This window comes from Caretta caretta, chromosome 4 (assembly GCF_965140235.1).
Source record: "Caretta caretta isolate rCarCar2 chromosome 4, rCarCar1.hap1, whole genome shotgun sequence".
Classification (NCBI taxonomy): Eukaryota; Metazoa; Chordata; order Testudines; family Cheloniidae; genus Caretta; species Caretta caretta.
Window position 1 is genome coordinate 147,631,362 of NC_134209.1, and position 18,736 is coordinate 147,650,097.

The 18,736-nt window shown below is 44.6% G+C and overlaps 2 protein-coding genes across 2 annotated transcripts in view; both read left to right on the forward strand.

The window, feature by feature from the left end:
- Positions 1-18,736, forward strand: part of ATRN (attractin) — a 273,056-nt gene that overhangs the window by 46,440 nt on the left and 207,880 nt on the right. The gene's annotated exons all lie outside the window — the stretch shown is intronic.
- On the forward strand, positions 11,529-17,266 carry LOC125635131 (uncharacterized). Its single transcript, XM_048846397.2, has 3 exons — positions 11,529-11,934; positions 12,508-12,885; positions 17,229-17,266. Exons 1-3 carry the CDS (start codon positions 11,529-11,531, stop codon positions 17,264-17,266), a joined length of 822 nt encoding a protein of 273 aa, XP_048702354.2.

An 18,736-nucleotide genomic window follows, 5' to 3' on the forward strand; every position in this document is an offset into this window, starting at 1 on the left:
CTGTACACCTAGTGAGAGACTATCTTATAAAGCTGCTGCCTGTGAAGTGTAGGCAGAAGCAGGGGGCACCAGAGACACTCCTCTGCCTGCTGCACCCAGTGGGCACTCTGTGGTCCTTCTTCTCTCACTTGCACCAATGGAAATCAGGCTTTTCCGGTTTTCCAATTTTTACCGAAATCAATAGGTTCTTTCCAGTGATACCTAGAACAGCCCCAGAAATTTTGGAATTGGTCAGATGAGTGGCACCATGCCCCTTCAGTCCAAAATTTATGTGATTGCTCAGGAACCAGCAGTATTGTCTGTTGCAGTCAAGTATTGGGAAGGCAGGAACACAGCCTCTATCCCTGAAACTGAGGGTCTCAAAGCACTTTACAGGCCTGAGGGAATTCACCCTCCATCTGTCCTGGGACAACAGGAGGCAAAGGAACATAAAGATTCATTAGTCTTTTCCTGCTGCTTTGTTGCCCTCCTGCTCTCCCCTATATCGCTAACCTCCCTACCACCCAGACTTGTTGCCTTTTACTCATCCACTTCTTCTCACTTACACCAAGAATGCTACTGACTCCTCTGTTCTTCATCCCTGCTCTCACTCCCCACCCTCCCAACTCTTGCTGCCTGATTTAAAAAAAAAAAAATCACATTCTCAGTGAAAGTAAGGGGCTGCTAGAGGTGCTCATTGTAGGGTGTTTTGGGTTTCTAGCCTTATTGTACTTTGTTGCTGACCCTTCTTAATAACTAAAATGCCACACAGCAGCATCTGTAGTCATAATTAACTAAAACTGCATGAAGCAGATACAAATTGGGAGGACAGAACAAGGAAAAAATATTTTAATTAAAAATATGGAAACTGAAAAATGGTGATGTTAAAACAAAAATGCACATTGTCAATTAACTCTTTTTTCTACTTATGATCTGAATGGACCATATCAATCAAAAGTCATGATTTTCAGGTGTCAGATATGGCTGTTTGTTTTTGTTGGTTTCTCCCCTGCCCCCAGAAAGGTTATATTGAGAGCAACTGGCAAGATAAGTACGTCCTGGAGAATTTCCTTTACTTTCAAGGCTGTTTACTTTTAAACTTTCTGATGATGTGTGAGTGGTGTTGAGCAAGTGTTTTTTGTTAATTTGGTGGGAACAGATGGGATTTGATTGATCTCACAATTATGTCCAAGAATAACTCCTATTAAATCATCATTGAGGAGGTGGGAAAGGTAGCAGACGGGGAACTGGAAGCAATGATATTACAACTAAGTCTTCTCTCCGGCAACTGTCCTTTTACTAAAAATAGGGAAAAGGAGTACTTGTGGCACCATAGAGACTAACAAATTTATTTGAGTATATTTGTTAGTCTCTAAGGTGCCACAAATACTCCTTTTCTTTTTGCGGATACAGACTAACACGACTGCTACTCTGAAACCTATCCTTTTACTGAGCTGCAGGAGCTTCGGTTTCGTTTGCTTGAACTGACTGCTGCTTTTAAAGGGATAAGGTAAACTCGATAAGTTTTTAAATTGAGTAGAGCATGCTTCACATAGTTCGTCCCTTAAAAATCCCCTTTAAATTTGATTTATAAGAGTTTCTGTGCTCTCTTGTTGTTAATGTTCATAAGGGTCTTTTCAGCAAGGGAGAAAAATAACTATACATGGGGAAACTGGATTACTATGAGGAAGGAAATTAAATCTGTGTGTTTTACAGCCCACCTCCACTTGGGGTATGTGTACATTGCAAAGAAAAACCCATGGCACTGCTGAGTTGTGTAGCTCGGGCTGCAGGGCTAAAGTAGACATTTGGGTTGGGTGTGGAGCCCGGGCTCTGAAACCTGGGAAATGTCTTGTCTGTCTTTTTTAGCCCCGTAGCCTGAGTCAATTGACTGGGGTTCAGAGACTTGACACTGGGGGGTTTTCTTTGCAGTGTAGACATGTCCTTAGAAATCAATAGGCTGTTGGCCATGGCCTCCACTGCACTGTCTGAGCTATTTCGCAAACACTCTCAGCTGCTTGTAGCGTAAACACTAACACTTCCTGTATTGTGAAGATTCTGTAGTGGATTCACAGTTAAGGTAACACTGATGAAAATTTAATCTCTGCTTTATATATGAGTAGTGAATCCTCCCCAAATTTACAGCACTTACTCTTTCAGTGCAAAAGTAATATCCTGAAAAACTCCAACTTCAGTTTAGTGTGAGATACAAGCCCCTAAAAACTATCCTTTTTTGGAGGGTTTTTTTTAGTGAGTCTGTCTCTTTTTCCAGAAACCTCTAGCATAGAAATGTGTGGATTTTGATAGCTGAAAATAAATGCACTTGCAGATTATTCCAAAATATGAAAGGGCGATTGAAGTTTATTACAAAAGTTGTTGTTAAAATGTAATCGTTTGGACATTGGTTACCTGAGAGAGTGCCTTTCTCCCTGGACAATACTGCTGTTGCATGTAGTGAGGGCATTCCATCTGAAACTCCCTTGCTATAAATGGTAGGTTGCTATTGGTAAGTGTGCTCAGTGAGAGGCGCCTAACTTTGAAACTTGCTCCAATCTGAGCGCTGGTGGGTCAAGAGAGAGCATGTCTTTTTGTTTTCCCAGACTTTCTTGAAAGAGGTGTGCTTCATAATTGAGGAGCTGGGTTTATTTTATATTCAGAGAAGCTGAATATTTGTCCATGTGGGAGGATCAGTCTTTCCTATTATTTGGTATTGTAGATTTTTATTAAAAATAAATGCCCAGACCATAAGATAGTTGGCCAGCAAGAGGTGTTTTTAAGCCTGACTAGATAAATGTTAGAGGCACAAGGTGGATGAGGTAATATGTTTTGTTGAACCAGCTTCTGTTGGTGAGGGAAACAGGCTTTCAAGCAACATACAGCTTTGAAGAAGACCTAAAGAAGAGTTCTGTGTAAGCTTGAAAGCGTGTCTCTCACCAACAGACGCTGGTCAATAAAAGATATGACCTCAACCCCTTGTCTCTCTAATCGTAGGATCAATTGTTTTTGACTAGGGCCCTACCAAATTCACAATCCATTTTGGTCAATGTCATGGTCATAGGATTTTTAAAATAGTAAATGTTGTGATTTCACCGTAAATTTCATGGTGTTACAATGTTAGGAGTGCTGACCCAAAAAGGAGTTGTGGGAGGGTTGTAAGATTGTGGTCCTGTTACCCTTACTTCTGCACTGCTGGTGGCGGTGGCTGTCTTCAGAACTGAGCAGCTGGAAAGCGGTGGTTGCTGGCCTGGAGTCCAGTTCTGAAGGCAGAGCTGCCGCCAGCAGCAGCAGCACAGAAGTAAGGATGGCCTGGTAGAGTATTGCCACCTTTACTTCTGGGCTGCTGCCTGCAGAGCTGGGCCCTTAGTCAGCAGCCACCACTCTCCAGCCGCCCAGCTCTGAAGGCAGCGCAGAAGTAAGGGTGGCAATATCGCGACCCCCTTCCCCCCCCCCCCAAATTGTGACCCCCTGTAACTCTCTTTTGGGTCAGGTCCCCCAGTTTGAGAAAGTGGCCTCCCCTGTGAAATCTGTATAATATAGGGTAAAAGCACACAAAAGACCAGATTTCATGGTCAGTGATGTGTTTCTCATGGCCGTGAATTTGGTAAGGCCCTAGTTATGACATTAGATAACTACAGCATATTCGTGGCAACGAAAAAATTAGAAAAATGAGACTTACCCATAAGAATAACAATGTGAATTTTGAACAGCATATGAGTGTAGTCATCGGGAGTTTCTATTTAATCTTGGGTTTTGTTCAGTTTAACAAAGAAGACACTTGCTTCCTCAGGGGAGCTAAGTGTACACATTTGGCCTGACCAATCAATAAGGGTTGCCAGATATTAAGGAGTACTTAATGTTTAGTTCCCATAATTTCTCCTTGACTGTGCAAAATAGCTTTTCTTTTTAGCTAAAGATGAGTAGACAGGGGAAAATCACAGTCCTAGCGTTCTGGAACAGAAAGTTAGCAATCGTTCTCCTGTCTCACTGTCATATTGTGGGTCATTAGGAAATTATAATTTATCAAAACAGTTTGAGCGTTAGGAGAAACAGCTGGCTTGAATGTGAAAATGCCTAAATGGAAAAAGCCTAACATTCCTGATATTTATATAGTGCGATTAAATAAACAATGCTGTACAAACTGTAAATATGAAAATACACTGAGTTTATACGGCTGAATAAAACTTGAAGATAGAGCAGAACAAATTCTTTGTACTCAATTACCTCATTTGGACCCCTCCCAATCTGAAGTTAAATACTGCCTGCTTCCGTCATGGAGAGATGGCTGCTGTTTGTTTCCAGCACCTTCTACAAGCCTTGGAAGAGCCTGGATGTCTGGAAAAACAGCTGGAAACAAGGATAAATCAGACTAACTGCTTTTGCTAAGGACTACTGCTCCATTAGAGCAAGAAGAGATGAGGAGCTGCTGGGTACCACTTGAAGGTGCCAGTGGTTCAAGAAGAGTTTAGAGGAGTTCCAGTAGGAGAGTGGGGTTTAGTGGAGCCTAACCATTGGGCAAAATGTTTATGGGAATAGAAAATGTAAAAAATTACAATTTAAAACATCAGATTGCTTCATCGCATCCCAGCTGGAACTTGAGGCATCCCTTGCTTATCTGTTACTTTAATGCTCTGCGTTCAAGGTACAAGTCCTTCATTCTTCCAGCTGAAGGCTGAACAAAACTTTAATTTTGGGCCGTAGTTGTTCCTTAACCTGCAGGAAACTATTTCCCAGGTGGATAGCACTGGGAAACTGGCTGAGGGTTTTGAACGTTAGGCCAGGACTATCTGCGAGTAGTTTCAGTAGTGAGGGGAATGCAGGGCAGGTTATGATGCTTACTTGTAGAAGTCTTGATTCCAGTAGCCCCCCTTTTGGTCTGAAAAACTGGTAGATCTTTGGCCTGAACTTCCCTGATCAGCCTGCTTCCCCGCTACCAATTCTTGTCCTTCACCTTTGGACTGGGAATCATCGGTGGGGAGGAACACAGCTAGAATCCAGAATAGGATAGAACTGGGATGTGGGGAGAGAAGCAATTTGGTGCTGTGGGTTCAAATTTAGCCAGTTTCCAGATGTGTAGATTGTGAAGAATTTAAGGAATTGATTCATGTTTGTAGCCGTGGGAGGAGAGATGAGCAGAGAGGGAGGTCAGCATGTCTATTTGGAAGTTGGAGGTTTTGATGGTCTCTTGATACCATGATGAAAAGGAGTACTTGTGGCACCTTAGGGACTAACCAATTTATTTGAGCATAAGCTTTCGTGAGCTACAGCTCACTTCATCGGATGCATACTCATGAAAGCTTATGCTCAAATAAATTGGTTAGTCTCTAAGGTGCCACAAGTACTCCTTTTCTTTTTGCGAATACAGACTAACACGACTATTACTCTGAAACCTGTAATTCCATGATGTAACTCATTGTCCTAGGGCATTAAATGTCTACATGGTCACAGAGCAAAATGATGCACTTCGCTCCCGGGAGCTGACCATATGCCCTTAAAATACTGTTGACTCCTACTGTCCTGGAGGGAGGAATACATGTCTGGAAATCAAACCCTCTTCAATCATATAACAAAGCGGATACACAATTAGGCCATTAGCCCAGCCCTCCTATCTGTATTTAAATGTAAGTCTTCAAGTTATTGTTCTTATCAGAGTAAAAGTTCTTTCAAACTGGGGAGGAATATTGATGTGACTATAAATCTTGAAACATTTGTGTGGTTTTAAAAATTATAATTATGATGCCATATTTACAAGGTACACAGGTGCAGAATACTGTAATTTAAGCTCTCACATGTATTTAAGATACATTTTTGGCTAATTGTATGTTTCTAATTATGGGAAACTGCTGAACTATCAGTAGGCAAACCTTGCTTGCTGTTGGCAACTGAGTATGAATCACAATGAGCTTTGAAACCGAACAGAGGTTGAGGAAAAAAAGTGAAAAGGGAGTGACTGTTAGAAGTACTGAATCAGTTTAGTAGATTCACGGGTGCAAATTGTATCCTGAAATTATTTAAAACAACCCTTTGTGAAAAAATTTGTGATTGCTAACTGAGCTCTTGCTCTAAAAGGGGCTTATAAAACTTACCAAACTCATTGTAACCAGTGGTCTAACATTCAGGCTATGGTTACGCTACCGCTTATGTTGGTATAACTTAGATCGCAGCCCCCTGAGCGACATAGGTTGCACCAATCTAAGCACTGGTGTTGACAGCCCTATGTTGCCAGGAGAAGCTTTCCGACCAACATACCGCCACTCCTTGGGGAGGGTTAATTAAGTTGACAGGAGAATTCTCTCCCGTCGGCTTAGAGCTAATACACTATAGAGCTTATAGTGGCGCAGCTGCATCAATGCAGACTGTGATCACAGTGGTCCCGTCTGACCTTAACATCTACAAATAAGCGAACAGAGTTATGGGAGGAGGGAGGACTGTTTTTACCAGTTACAGTGTCATGGTTAGTGTTCAGAGTAACAGCCGTGTTAACAGCAGTTTCCACGGTATGCATCCGATGAAGTGAGCTGTAGCTCACGAAAGCTCATGCTCAAATAAATTGGTTAGTCTCTAAGGTGCCACAAGTCCTCCTTTTCTTTTTGGTTAGTGTTGCCTGCCTACATAGCAAAATAGCCATGTGTCTAACCCATTACAGGAATCGGTCATTGTGCCGGATAACAGATATGATGCATATGTAAGATCCACCTGTTGTTGACTTTGTGGACAATCTCTATTGGTTTTTAGCCACTTGTGTCATGTCAGTTGAAGACACAGTAAAATATTGCTGTGTGATTCTTTAGAGATACCCCTAATTACACTAAAGTTCTTACGGGTATGTCTGTGCTCCATTGTAAGCCCAGGGTTAGTGGGACTCAAGTCAGCTGACCCTGGGTTCAAGAACCCAGGGCTTGAGCATCTACACTGATTGTCAACCCTAGGTTAAGAATTCACTAAGCCGGGCTTGAATTTGGGGCTCTGGCGTCCACATTGCGGGGTGCAGACCAGAGTCAAATCAACCATATCCCAGAATCCCTAGCATCTTCCTGAAATGTGGCTATTCTAGCCCTTTGACCCTGGTGCACTGTGGGGAAACTTGACTGTCCATGCTGCATGTTACAGGAAGTTGGCACAGCCTGCCAACACATCCTGCCAAGCAGTCATTTTGGTCTGTGTGCTCCCAGCACACAGGAGTGTGGAGGAGGCACCTTTTGAAGAATTTCTGTTGCTTATGCTTTCACTCCTGTGTCAGGAAAAGGGCAGAGCTTCTGTGAGATGCTGGTGAACATTTCAGCAACATTTTCTGATTCACTGAAGAAACCTGACAGAACTTATAATGGAGGAGGTGGAGGACACAGGGATGCCAGACTCAAATTGGCTGATGCTGCTCATGTCACTTGGAACAGCTGCTGATGCCCCCTACTTAGACAGTCGCTTCTGGAGCAGGGCCACAAGCACAGACTGGTGGGACCACATCGTCATGCAGACCCGGGATGACCAACAGTGGGTCCAGAAGAAACGCATGAAGAAAGCTACGTTTCTGGAGCTTTGTGCACAGCTTGCCCTGAGCCTCCAGTGTAAAGATACACACATGTGAGTGGCCAAACTGGTCCAGAAATGGGCTGTAACTGTCTGGAAGCTGGCTTCCCCAAACTGCTACAGGTCGATTGCTAACCAGTTTGGTGTGGAAAAGTTGACAGTGGGTAAAGTGGTGGCAAGGTTTCTGAGGCAGTCAGGGGTGTGGTTTACCTCAAGGTGGCAGGCATAAAAGATATTCTTGAGGTAAGTGCTGGCTTTGAGAGAATGGGGTTTCCAAACTGCACCAGGGCCATTGATGGGACTCGTATCCATTGTTTGCCCTCCTCAGGAGCACATGAGTACATAAACATAAAAGGGTACTACTCCATTGTTATACAGGCCTTCAGGGACTACAGAGGTCAATTTATGAATGTCAACGTGGGTTGCACTGGAAAAGTTCATGATGCCAGGGTTTTGTTTTGTTCTTTTGCTGATTGGTAGTCTACATTCATGAACAGGCTGGGGCACTATTCCCACCAGATTACCTTGTCATAAATGTCTAGTTACTGTCCACTGTTATCCTGGGGGACCCCACATACCCTCTTTTGCCTGGGCTTATCAACCGTACACTGTTTTCAGAGGCCCTGGCAAAAATGTGCTCCTTTCTAAAAAATTTACTTTCAAGACTTGCTGTTTGCATTTCCCAGTTGCCATTTTGAACTCTTTGGGGTAGGGTGCGGGAGGGAGCCAAGCTGCTGGCATTCATTCCACCATGTTGCTAGCTGGGGCTTCATAAGTGCTTCATTGGTTCATACAACAGAAGTCACTCCTAGTCCTATATTAGTAAACATTAAAATGGAGCCAGAAACTTGCCAGGCTTCAGGGTGGCTTCTGTCTCTTCCTTGTCTGCTGCCAGTTCCATGATGCTTTGTTTCTTCGGGGGTGGGGGGAGGGGCATCAGAAAGCTTCTCCGGGTACAACCCCAAGATTGCTGCAGAAGCAGCAAAGTCTTTTCTGGGACTGGTGTCACCAGCAGAGACACTTCACTGGCCTCACTCTGCACCTTCTGCTTGCTCCCACCAGTTCCCATGCTGGGTTCTGGGGCCAGCAGATCGCACCCCAGCTTGCAGGCCACCGTGTGCCATTATTTGCTCTGTGCTGGGTGTAGCACACAACACCTGGTCAAACTCATAAAATGGACAAGATGTCGGTGAGTTGCCCAAGGCGCAGTTCTGGTTCCCGATTCTCTGGTACTTGGTATTGAGTCAGTTAATCCACTCTCTGCACTTGTAACCTGTTTGGTAAATTTGCAGTGCTGCCAGCTCCTTTACTATTTGCTGGTTTGTGTGATCATCCCTGGTACCCTTACTAAAGTCTACTGTTTTGTTGGCCTTGCACCAGAGATTCACCAAAATCTAACTGTGTTCCCAGACCTTGAAGCAGCATGCTTTGCAAAGGACTTCTTCTGGTCAGTCTCCATTGCAAACGTAGGAGGTTCTGTGATGGTGTGTTTGCAGCTTAGTGGTCCAAAAACAATGGAAGAGTTAACTGCTGACTCAGCGAGCTGCTGCACTACCACAAGGGGAGTTGCTTCCAGGTCTCTGGAGTTGATTGGCAGTTTTCGGGATAGGGAAGATGAAGGAAGTTGGCCCATGGGATTGTGGGTTGCTTTTGGTGGACTTCCAGGACCTAAGTTGAGGGGGAACTGTGTTAGCACTGCAAAGCAAGAGGGCTTGAACCCTGAGACTCTGACTCAAGCCCTTCATTCCCACAGAGTCCTAGGACCCTGTGACTGAACCAGAGTCTGAGGGTGTGTCTACACTGCAATGTAAGACCAAGGTTAGTAAAACTCATATTAGCAGACCCTGGGTTTTAAGGCTTGAGCATCTACACTGCCTTCTAATCTCCAGGTTAGGAATTGTTGAATCCTGTATCTTAACTTGGGGCTCCAGTTTCTACACTGCATAATGTGGGCCTGAGTCCAACCACCTGTGCCCCAGACTTCCTCGTGTCCTCTCAAAGTGTGACCTAGTTTTCTGTGGTGCACTGTGGGAAAACTTGATTGTCCACCAAACTTGACTGTCTAGGGGTTTGTCTACACTGCAGTTAGACACCCTTGACGGCCCATGCCCACTTTCTCGGGCTTGTGGGGCTTGGGCTAAGGGATGGTTTAACTGGGGTGTAGATGTTCAGGCTCGGGCTGCAGCCTGGGCTCTGGGACTCTCCTACCTCTCAGGGTCTTAGAGCTCAGGGTCTTAGAGCCCAGGCTCCAGCCTGAACCTGAACATTTGCACCTCAATTAAACAGTCCATTAGCCCAAGTCAGTTGGCATGGGCCAGCCGTGGGTTTTTAATTGCAGTGTAGATATATCTTAGAGGACAAAGGAAGTCAGCCTATGGGACTGTGGAATACTTTTGCTGGACTCCCAGAGCATGAGTTCAGTGGGGCTGCGTCTACGCTGCAAAGCAGTGGGGCATAAACCCTGGGTCCTGGGTTGACTCAGGTTTCGACTCTCCATGCCTGTGGGGTCCTGGGACCCTGGGTTCAAGCCCTGGGTTAACACAAGTTGTTTGTAGGTAGAGTGGGGGTTTTTACGCCGCAGTGTAGACATATCCTTAGGGTGTTAAAACTTCCAAAATTTCAACACAGATGGTATTATCCTACAGATTTCCTTTTGTTTCCTGATAATTAGATAAACCTGTATCTGTGCATATTTTTTAATTAACTGTTGCACAAAAGAATCCATGTAATACCATCTTAGGTAGTTTCTTTAACATGCAAATGAAAGGTTTCAGAGTAGCAGCCGTGTTAGTCTGTATTCGCAAAAAGAAAAGGAGTACTTGTGGCACCTTAGAGACTAACCAATTTATTTGAGCATAAGCTTTCATGAGCTACAGATGAAGTGAGCTTATGCTCAAATAAATTGGTTAGTCTCTAAGGTGCCACAAGTACTCCTTTTCTTTTTGATATTTTAAGTAACTGAGTTGATGTATTAGCCTGGTTCCAGTCTGCGTTTTTAGAGTAATGCTGTGAATATGAAATCATTTGTGTGTTTAAAAAAAAATCCTTTCAGTATTAATAAATCTGAGATTGCGAGGTGAAGTTGCTAAATCTGATTTTCTGTTGTGGTCAGTTTTTGCATTTCATTCTGTTGGTCTATTGAAACTTGATAGGTTGGTTTCACTCTGTGGTTCACTTGTATTAGGATTTTGCTTTTGTGTGGGTTGTTGGAACCTCACAGGAGGATCTAAATACAGAAAATGCTTTTAAATAATAAAACACTTGACATTAGATTTGGTAAGCTTTTTTTCAGCAAAATCTATTGACCCCTTATACTGCTTCATCTTCCTTTTGATTTATAAAAAACTGAAACCCACAGTGTTCATGGCTTGATAACTCTCTTGTATGTGTCTAACTGTTAAGCATGAAATAGTTAGGTACTTTTGAAAATTGTAGTCCTGTAGTTTCATTTTCAAAAGTGACTTAGCCCTGGTCTACACTAGGAGTTTAGGTCTAATTTAGCAGCGTTAAATCGATATAAGCCTGCACCCGTCCACACGATGAAGCCCTTTTTTTCGACTTAAAGGGCTCTTAAAATTGATTTCCTTAATCCACCTCTGACAAGTGGATTAGCACTTAAATCGGCCTTGCTGGGTCGAATTTGGGGTACTGTGGACGCAATTAGACGGTATTGGCCTCCGGGAGCTATCCCAGAGTGCTCTATTGTGACTGCTCTGGACAGCAATCTCAACTCAGATGCACTGGCCAGGTAGACAGGAAAAGGCCCGCGAACTTTTGAATTTCAGTTTCCTGTTTGCATGGTCACCTGCAGCTTGCCACGCTGGCCAGAGCTCATCAGCAGGGTGACCATGCAGAGCTCATCAGCAGAAGTGACCATGATGGAGCCTCAGAATCGCAAAAGAGCTCCAGCATGGACCGAACGGGAGGTATGGGATCTGATCGCTGTATGGGGAGAGGAATCTGTGCTATCAGAACTCCGTTCCAGTTTTCAAAATGCCAAAACATTTGTCAAAATCTCCCCGGGCATGAAGTACAGAGGTCATAACAGGGACCCGAAGCAGTGCCCCGTGAAACTGAAGGAGCTGAGGCAAGCCTACCAGAAAACCAGAGAGGCGAACGGCCGCTCCGGGTCAGAGCCCCAAACATGCCGCTTCTATGATGAGCTGCATGCCATTTTAGGGGGTTCAGCCACCACTACCCCAGCCGTGTTGTTTGACTCCTTCAATGGAGATGGAGGCAATACGGAAGCAGGTTTTGGGGACGAAGAAGATGATGATGAGGAGGAGGTTGTAGATAGCTCACAGCAAGCAAGCGGAGAAACCGGTTTTCCCGACAGCCAGGAACTGTTTCTCACCCTAGACCTGGAGCCAGTACCCCCCGAACCCACCCAAGGCTGCCTCCTGGACCCAGCAGGCGGAGAAGGGACCTCTGGTGAGTGTACCTTTTAAAATACTATACATGGTTTAAAAGCAAGCATGTGAAAGGATTACTTTGCCCTGGCATTTGCGGTTCTCCTAGATGTAGTCCTAAAGCCCTTGCAAAAGATTTCTGGGGAGGGCAGCCTTATTGCGTCCTTCATGGTAGGACACTTTACCACTCCAGGCCAGTAACACGTACTTGGTAATCATTGTAGAACAAAACATTGCAGTGTATGTTTGCTGGCATTCAAACAACATCCGTTCTTTATCTCTCTGTGTTATCCTCAGGAGAGTGAGATATGGTTGAAATAGAGTGCTTTTCTTCAGGGGACACTCAGAGGAGCCCATTCCTGCTGGGCTGTTTGTCTGTGGCTAAACAGAAATGTTCCCCACTGTTAGCCACAGGGAGGGGGGAAGGTTGAGGGGGTAGTCACGCGGTGGGAGGAGGCAAAATGCGACCTTGTAACGAAAGCACATGTGCTATGTATGTAATGTTAACAGCAAGGTTTACCCTGAAAGAGTGTAGCCACTGTTTTATAAAATGTGTCTTTTTAAATACCGCTGTCCCTTTTTTTTCCTCCACCAGCTGCATGTGTTTCAATGATCGCAGGATCTTCTCCTTCCCAGAGGCTAGTGAAGCTTAGAAAGAAAAAAAAACGCACTTGCGATGAAATGTTCTCCGAGCTCATGCTGTCCTCCCACACTGACAGAGCACAGACGAATGCGTGGAGGCAAATAATGTCAGAGTGCAGGAAAGCACAAAATGACCGGGAGGAGAGGTGGCGGGCTGAAGAGAGTAAGTGGCGGGCTGAAGACAGGGCTGAAGCTCAAATGTGGCGGCAGCGTGATGAGAGGAGGCAGGATTCAATGCTGAGGCTGCTGGAGGACCAAACCAGTATGCTCCAGTGTATGGTTGAGCTGCAGCAAAGGCAGCTGGAGCACAGACTGCCACTGCAGCCCCTCTGTAACCAACCGCCCTCCTTCTCAAGTTCCATAGCCTCCACACCCAGACGCCCAAGAACGCGGTGGGGGGGCCTCCGGCCAACCAGCCACTCTACCACAGAGGATTACCCAAAAAAAAGAAGGCTGTCATTCAATAAATTTTAAAGTTGTAAACTTTTAAAGTGCTGTGCTTAAAGTGCTGTGTGGCATTTTCCTTCCCTCCTCCACCACCCCTCCTGGGCTACCTTGGTAGTCATCCCCCTATTTGTGTGATGAATGAATAAAGAATGCATGAATGTGAAGCAACAATGACTTTATTGCCTCTGAAAGCGGTGATTGAAGGGAGGAGGGGCGGGTGGTTAGCTTACAGGGAAGTAGAGTGAACCAAGGGGCGGGGGGTTTCATCAGGGAGAAACAAACAGAACTTTCACACCGTAGCCTGTCCAGTCATGAAACTGGTTTTCAAAGCTTCTCTGATGCGTACCGCGCCCTCCTGTGCTCTTCTAACCGCCCTGGTGTCTGGCTGCGCGTAACCAGCAGCCAGGCGATTTGCCTCAACCTCCCACCCCGCCATAAACGTCTCCCCCTTACTCTCACAGATACTGTGGAGCACACAGCAAGCAGTAATAACAGTGGGAATATTGGTTTCGCTGAGGTCTAAGCGAGTCAGTAAACTGCGCCAGCGCGCCTTTAAACGTCCAAATGCACATTCTACCACCATTCTGCACTTGCTCAGCCTGTAGTTGAACAGCTCCTGACTACTGTCCAGGCTGCCTGTGTACGGCTTCATGAGCCATGGCATTAAGGGGTAGGCTGGGTCCCCAAGGATAACTATAGGCATTTCAAAATCCCCAACAGTTATTTTCTGGTCTGGGAATAAAGTCCCTTCCTGCAGCTTTTGAAACAGACCACAGTTCCTGAAGATGCGAGCATCATGCACCTTTCCCGGCCATCCCACTTTGATGTTGGTGAAACGTCCCTTGTGATTCACCAGTGCTTGCAGCACTATCGAAAAGTACCCCTTGCGGTTTATGTACTCGGCGGCTTGGTGCTCCGGTGCCAAGATAGGGATATGGGTTCCGTCTATAGCCCCACCACAGTTAGGGAATCCCATTGCAGCAAAGCCATCCACTATGACCTGCACATTTCCCAGGGTCACTACCCTCGATATCAGCAGATCTTTGATTGCGTGGGCTACTTGCATCACAGCAGCCCCCACAGTAGATTTGCCCACTCCAAATTGATTCCCAATTGACCGGTAGCTGTCTGGCGTTGCAAGCTTCCACAGGGCTATCGCCACTCGCTTCTCCACTGTGAGGGCTGCTCTCATCTTGGTATTCATGCGCCTCAGGGCAGGGGAAAGCAAGTCAAAGTTCCATGAAAGTGCCCTTATGCATGTGAAAGTTTCGCAGCCACTGGGAATCGTCCCAGACCTGCAACACTATGCGGTCCCACCAGTCTGTGCTTGTTTCCCGAGCCCAGAATCGGCGTTCCACAGCATGAACCTGCCCCATTAGCACCATGATGCATGCATTGGCAGGGCCCATGCTTTCAGAGAAATCTGTGTCCATGTCCTGATCACTCACGTGACCGCGCTGACGTCGCCTCCTCGCCCGGTATCGCTTTGCCAGGTTCCAGTGCTGCATATACTGCTGGATAATGCGTGTGGTGGTTAATGTGCTCCTAATTGCCAAAGTGAGCTGAGCGGCCTCCATGCTTGCCTTGGTATGGCGTCCGCACAGAAAAAAGGCGCGGAACGATTGTCTGCCGTTGCTCTGACGGAGGGAGGGGCGACTGACGACACGGCTTACAGGGTTGGCTTCAGGGAGCTAAAATCAACAAAGGGGGTGGCTTTACATCAAGGAGTATTTCAGGCAGGACTTCACAGAGGGTTCCAATAAGAAATGGTGCACCTAAGTTACTGTTCTTATTGGAACAAGGAGGTTAGCCTGGCCTCTGATTGATACATGGCTAGATTTACCTCGCTGCACCTTCTCTGTGGGTGACTGCAGTGTGACCTAGAAGAATGAGTCCCCTAGACAGGGGAGGGGGGGAAGCAAATGAGTACAAAACAAATCTGGTCTATTTCTTGTTTTGATACACTCCATCTATCTTTTACATCTTTGGCTGGCAGCAGACGGTGCAGAAGGACTGCATGCCATCCACATCTCATGGCTGCTCGGCAGAAGATGGTACAGTACGACTGCTAGCAGTCCGTATCGCCTGCCCGCTCACCATAAGACGGTTCAATAGGACTGACTGCAGGACTAAAGAGAATGACCTGGTCAAGTCACTCCAAATTTAGTCCCTGCGCCCATGTCTGCCCAGGCGCTCCCAGCCGACGTGGCCAGGAGCACCTCGGACATGACGATGACGGCTACCAGTCGTACTGTACCGTCTGCTGCCACAAGGCAAGGGGTTGCTGCTACTGTGTAGCAATGCCGTACCGCGTCTGCCAGCACCCAGGAGACATAGGGTGACGGTTACCTGAGCGGGCTCCATGCTTGCAGTGGTATGGCGTCTGCACAGGTAACTCAGGAAAAAAGGCGTGAAATGATTGTCTGCCCTTGCTTTGAGGGAGGGAGGGAGGGAGGGAACGGGGGCCTGACGATATGTACCCAGAACCACCCGCGACAATGTTTTAGCCCCATCAGGCATTGGGATCTCAACCCAGAATTCCAATGGGCAGCGGAGACTGCGGGAACTGTGGGATAGCTACCCACAGTGCAACGCTCCGGAAGTCGACTCTAGCCTCGGTACTGTGGAAGCACTCCGCCGAGTTAATGCACTTAATGCGCTTAGAGCATTTTCTGTGGGGACACACACACTTGAATATATAAAACCGATTTCTAAAAAAACGACTTCTATAAATTCGACCTTATTCCGTAGTGTAGACATACCCTCAGACATTCTTGTCAACTGCCAGAAATGACCCACCTTGATTATCACTACAAAAGGTTTTCTCCCACCGCCACACCTCCACTCTCCTGCTGGTAATAGCTCACCTTAAGTGATCACTCTGGTTACAGTGTGTATGGTAACACCCATTGTTTCATGTTCTCTATGTGTATAAATCTCCTCACTGTATTTTCCACTGAATGCATCCGATGAAGTGAGCTGTAGCTCACGAACGCTTATGCTCAAATAAATTTGTTCGTCTCTAAGGTGCCACAAGTCCTCCTTTTCTTTTTGCAGATACAGACTAACATGGCTTCTACTCTGAAACCTGTCATTACAGAATGATGTAATGCATTGCTGGTTTAGGATAGAACAGTCAGAATATACAGCATTCAAGTCATGGATTAATATATGCGTACAATTTTTAGTTCATTTCTAGAATGCCCATCAACATGGTATCTAGGTGATAACGTTATAAATATACAAAATACTGATGTCAATGAGTCAAACTGTTTGAGAATCAGTGACAGTATAGGACTCAAGTGATCTTTATTCCCAATAGTATGTTAATAAAAAGATCTCTCTTATAATGGTTCTGGTTGTCATATCATCTGGTGTTGGGGTGGCACTAGCTGCACTGCAAATTTTCCCAGACCTTAAGTACCTTGCTCCTAGATTGTATGTTTTGATCTTATTCACATAGGGAAAACCAAACCATGTTTAAGGACATGATGGGCCCCTACCAGGCTCAAGTACAGTGCTTTAATATGGTAGATTTTTGTGTAGTGTAGACAGAGGACCAATATTAGAAAAAATCTAGGATTTTTGTTTTTCATTAGTATTGGGAACCCAGTTTATTCGTTTATCAGCTCATTTTTGTTGAATTTAACAATAAGACTCCAGCCTTAGCTTGCTTTGGTGCCAAGTATTTCTCCTTATCTCCAGCTTGTGGGTTGTTCATACAATACCATGTGTTCTGTAATATCAGAGTGCAGAGAAGGTAGCTTCAATTTCATTTGCTTTGGAAAGTGTTGAACTCTCTGCAATGATACTTATTATACGTGGGTTTATTTGAGTTTAATGAAATATGTTCCAAAGGTTAGTGAGGGATGTAAATCATTTACAGATTAGTATTTCAGATCTTGTTTTTACCAAGGAAACTTTGTTGATTAAAGTCTTGATTTTTTTTTAACTTAAACAGTTCATTTTGTTTTTGGATTGTTCAAATATGTCTAAGTTCTGTTAACACTGGAGCGTGCAAGATTTCCAGGAATGTTTGAGACATTATCTTATATTGCCTTTGATCATTTTTCTGTGGTGAATGCCAGAGTAATTGTTTCCAGAGCAGAGCAGGTTGTTCATAATGATTCCTGGATAAAGGTTGCTAGTTGTTTGAGAGCATGGCAGATTGTTTTTTAGCTCCTGAGATTTATTCCTTTTCCAAAGTGTGCATACTATCAATTGCAGGCAAAGTGCCTTCAGAGTTGAAACATCAGCTTATTTAAAACATTAAGATTCCCAGGCTCCCCATTGACGCTCTTTTCCAAAGCTTAATGTTTAGAAAAGAGGGCCACATTTTTCAAATATTTGTGTCTAGAATTAGGTACCTGAGTCCTTGATTAAATATATAAATGGATAGTCTGACTCTTCAGAAATGCTGAACAATTGAAAAAACAAACAAAAATAGTCCAAGCCTCCTCACTGAAGTTCACGGAAGCTGCAGGAACTCAGCACACCTCTGAAAATTGGGCCACTGCTCTAGTTGTCCCAAAATGGATTCGGTGCTGAACTTCAGGCTTAAAAATTTTGGGCCCGGATATATTAAGCTGGAAGTATAAGTATAAATGTATAAGTATAAAATGTAGAGCTGTGCAGAGTGGGAATTCAGTGAAGACATCAACATCTGTTTTAGTTCCAATTCGAAACAAACAGCCCAAATTTGAAATTTCTCAATGAAAGAAAACGTCAAAAGTTTCATTTTGGGTCAGTCAAAATAGTTAGTTTCAGTAAAATGGGAACATTTCACTTCCATTTGACTTTTATTTATAATATATAGCATACAAAATTTGAAAAAAAATTCCAAACAAAAAAGGAAAAGTTAAACCATTTTTTTCTTAAACGTTGAAATGGGACATTTTGACATAATTGGAACTTCTTTCCATTTTTGGTGAAATCAACACGATTTCATAAAGTATTTTTCATTTTGGTGGAGCTGCGTTCTCCAGAAATGGTTCTGTCTAACTTTTTTCCGACCAGCTCTGATAAAATATACTTCTCTGAGAACTTGTGAAGTTGCTTTAAAATACAAGCATATTCTCCAGTGGAGCGTCTTGTGGCTGCTCAGTTGCCAGAAAATGTTGCTGGAACATGCTGATTGCTACTTCACAATGGTTTTAATGCCAAAATTCTCTTGTAAAATTTTCCACTGGCTTTTGGTACTCTTCTTTTTATAATGCATCTGTGAGGAACCACTGGGACTACTTGGTCTCATTTTATGTGTATCAGTCAAACTGGACCAGATAGTTTTGGTCTTGATCTTGCTCTCTCCCCTAAATTCCGATGGATTCTCAAAAAGAAAAGGAGTACATCTGGCACTTTAGAGACTAACCAATTTATTTGAGCATAAGCTTTCGTGAGCTTGAAAGCTTATGCTCAAATAAATTGGTTAGTCTCTAAGGTGCCACAGGTACTCCTTTTCTTTTTGCGAATACAGACTAACACGGCTGCTACTCTGAAGTGATGGATTCTCAGACTTTCTCAGGATGGGTTGCACGTGTCCACTGCTGCTGCTTCCTTGGGGAAGGATGTTGCTCAGCACCAGTCAATAGTTAAACTGAGGAAAAAAGCAAGGAACCTGTAACTTGTAGTGGTTTTAAATCTCACAAGCCCTGGGGTTCCAGAAGCCTGGTGAGCTTGTAAATAGTGGAATGACCCAAATGTGGGGGAGGGTGAATGAAGTCATGGTTTAGTACTCC

Excerpts from the sequence above, each read along its gene's own strand:
- LOC125635131 (XM_048846397.2), top strand. The coding sequence starts at position 11,529 with ATGAAGTACAGAGGTCATAACAGGGACCCGAAGCAGTGCCCCGTGAAA. Across the intron at positions 11,935-12,507 it reads AGGCGGAGAAGGGACCTCTG|CTGCATGTGTTTCAATGATC; the intron begins GTGAGTGTACCT and ends TTCCTCCACCAG. Across the intron at positions 12,886-17,228 it reads ACTGCCACTGCAGCCCCTCT|GCAAAGTGCCTTCAGAGTTG; the intron begins GTAACCAACCGC and ends TATCAATTGCAG.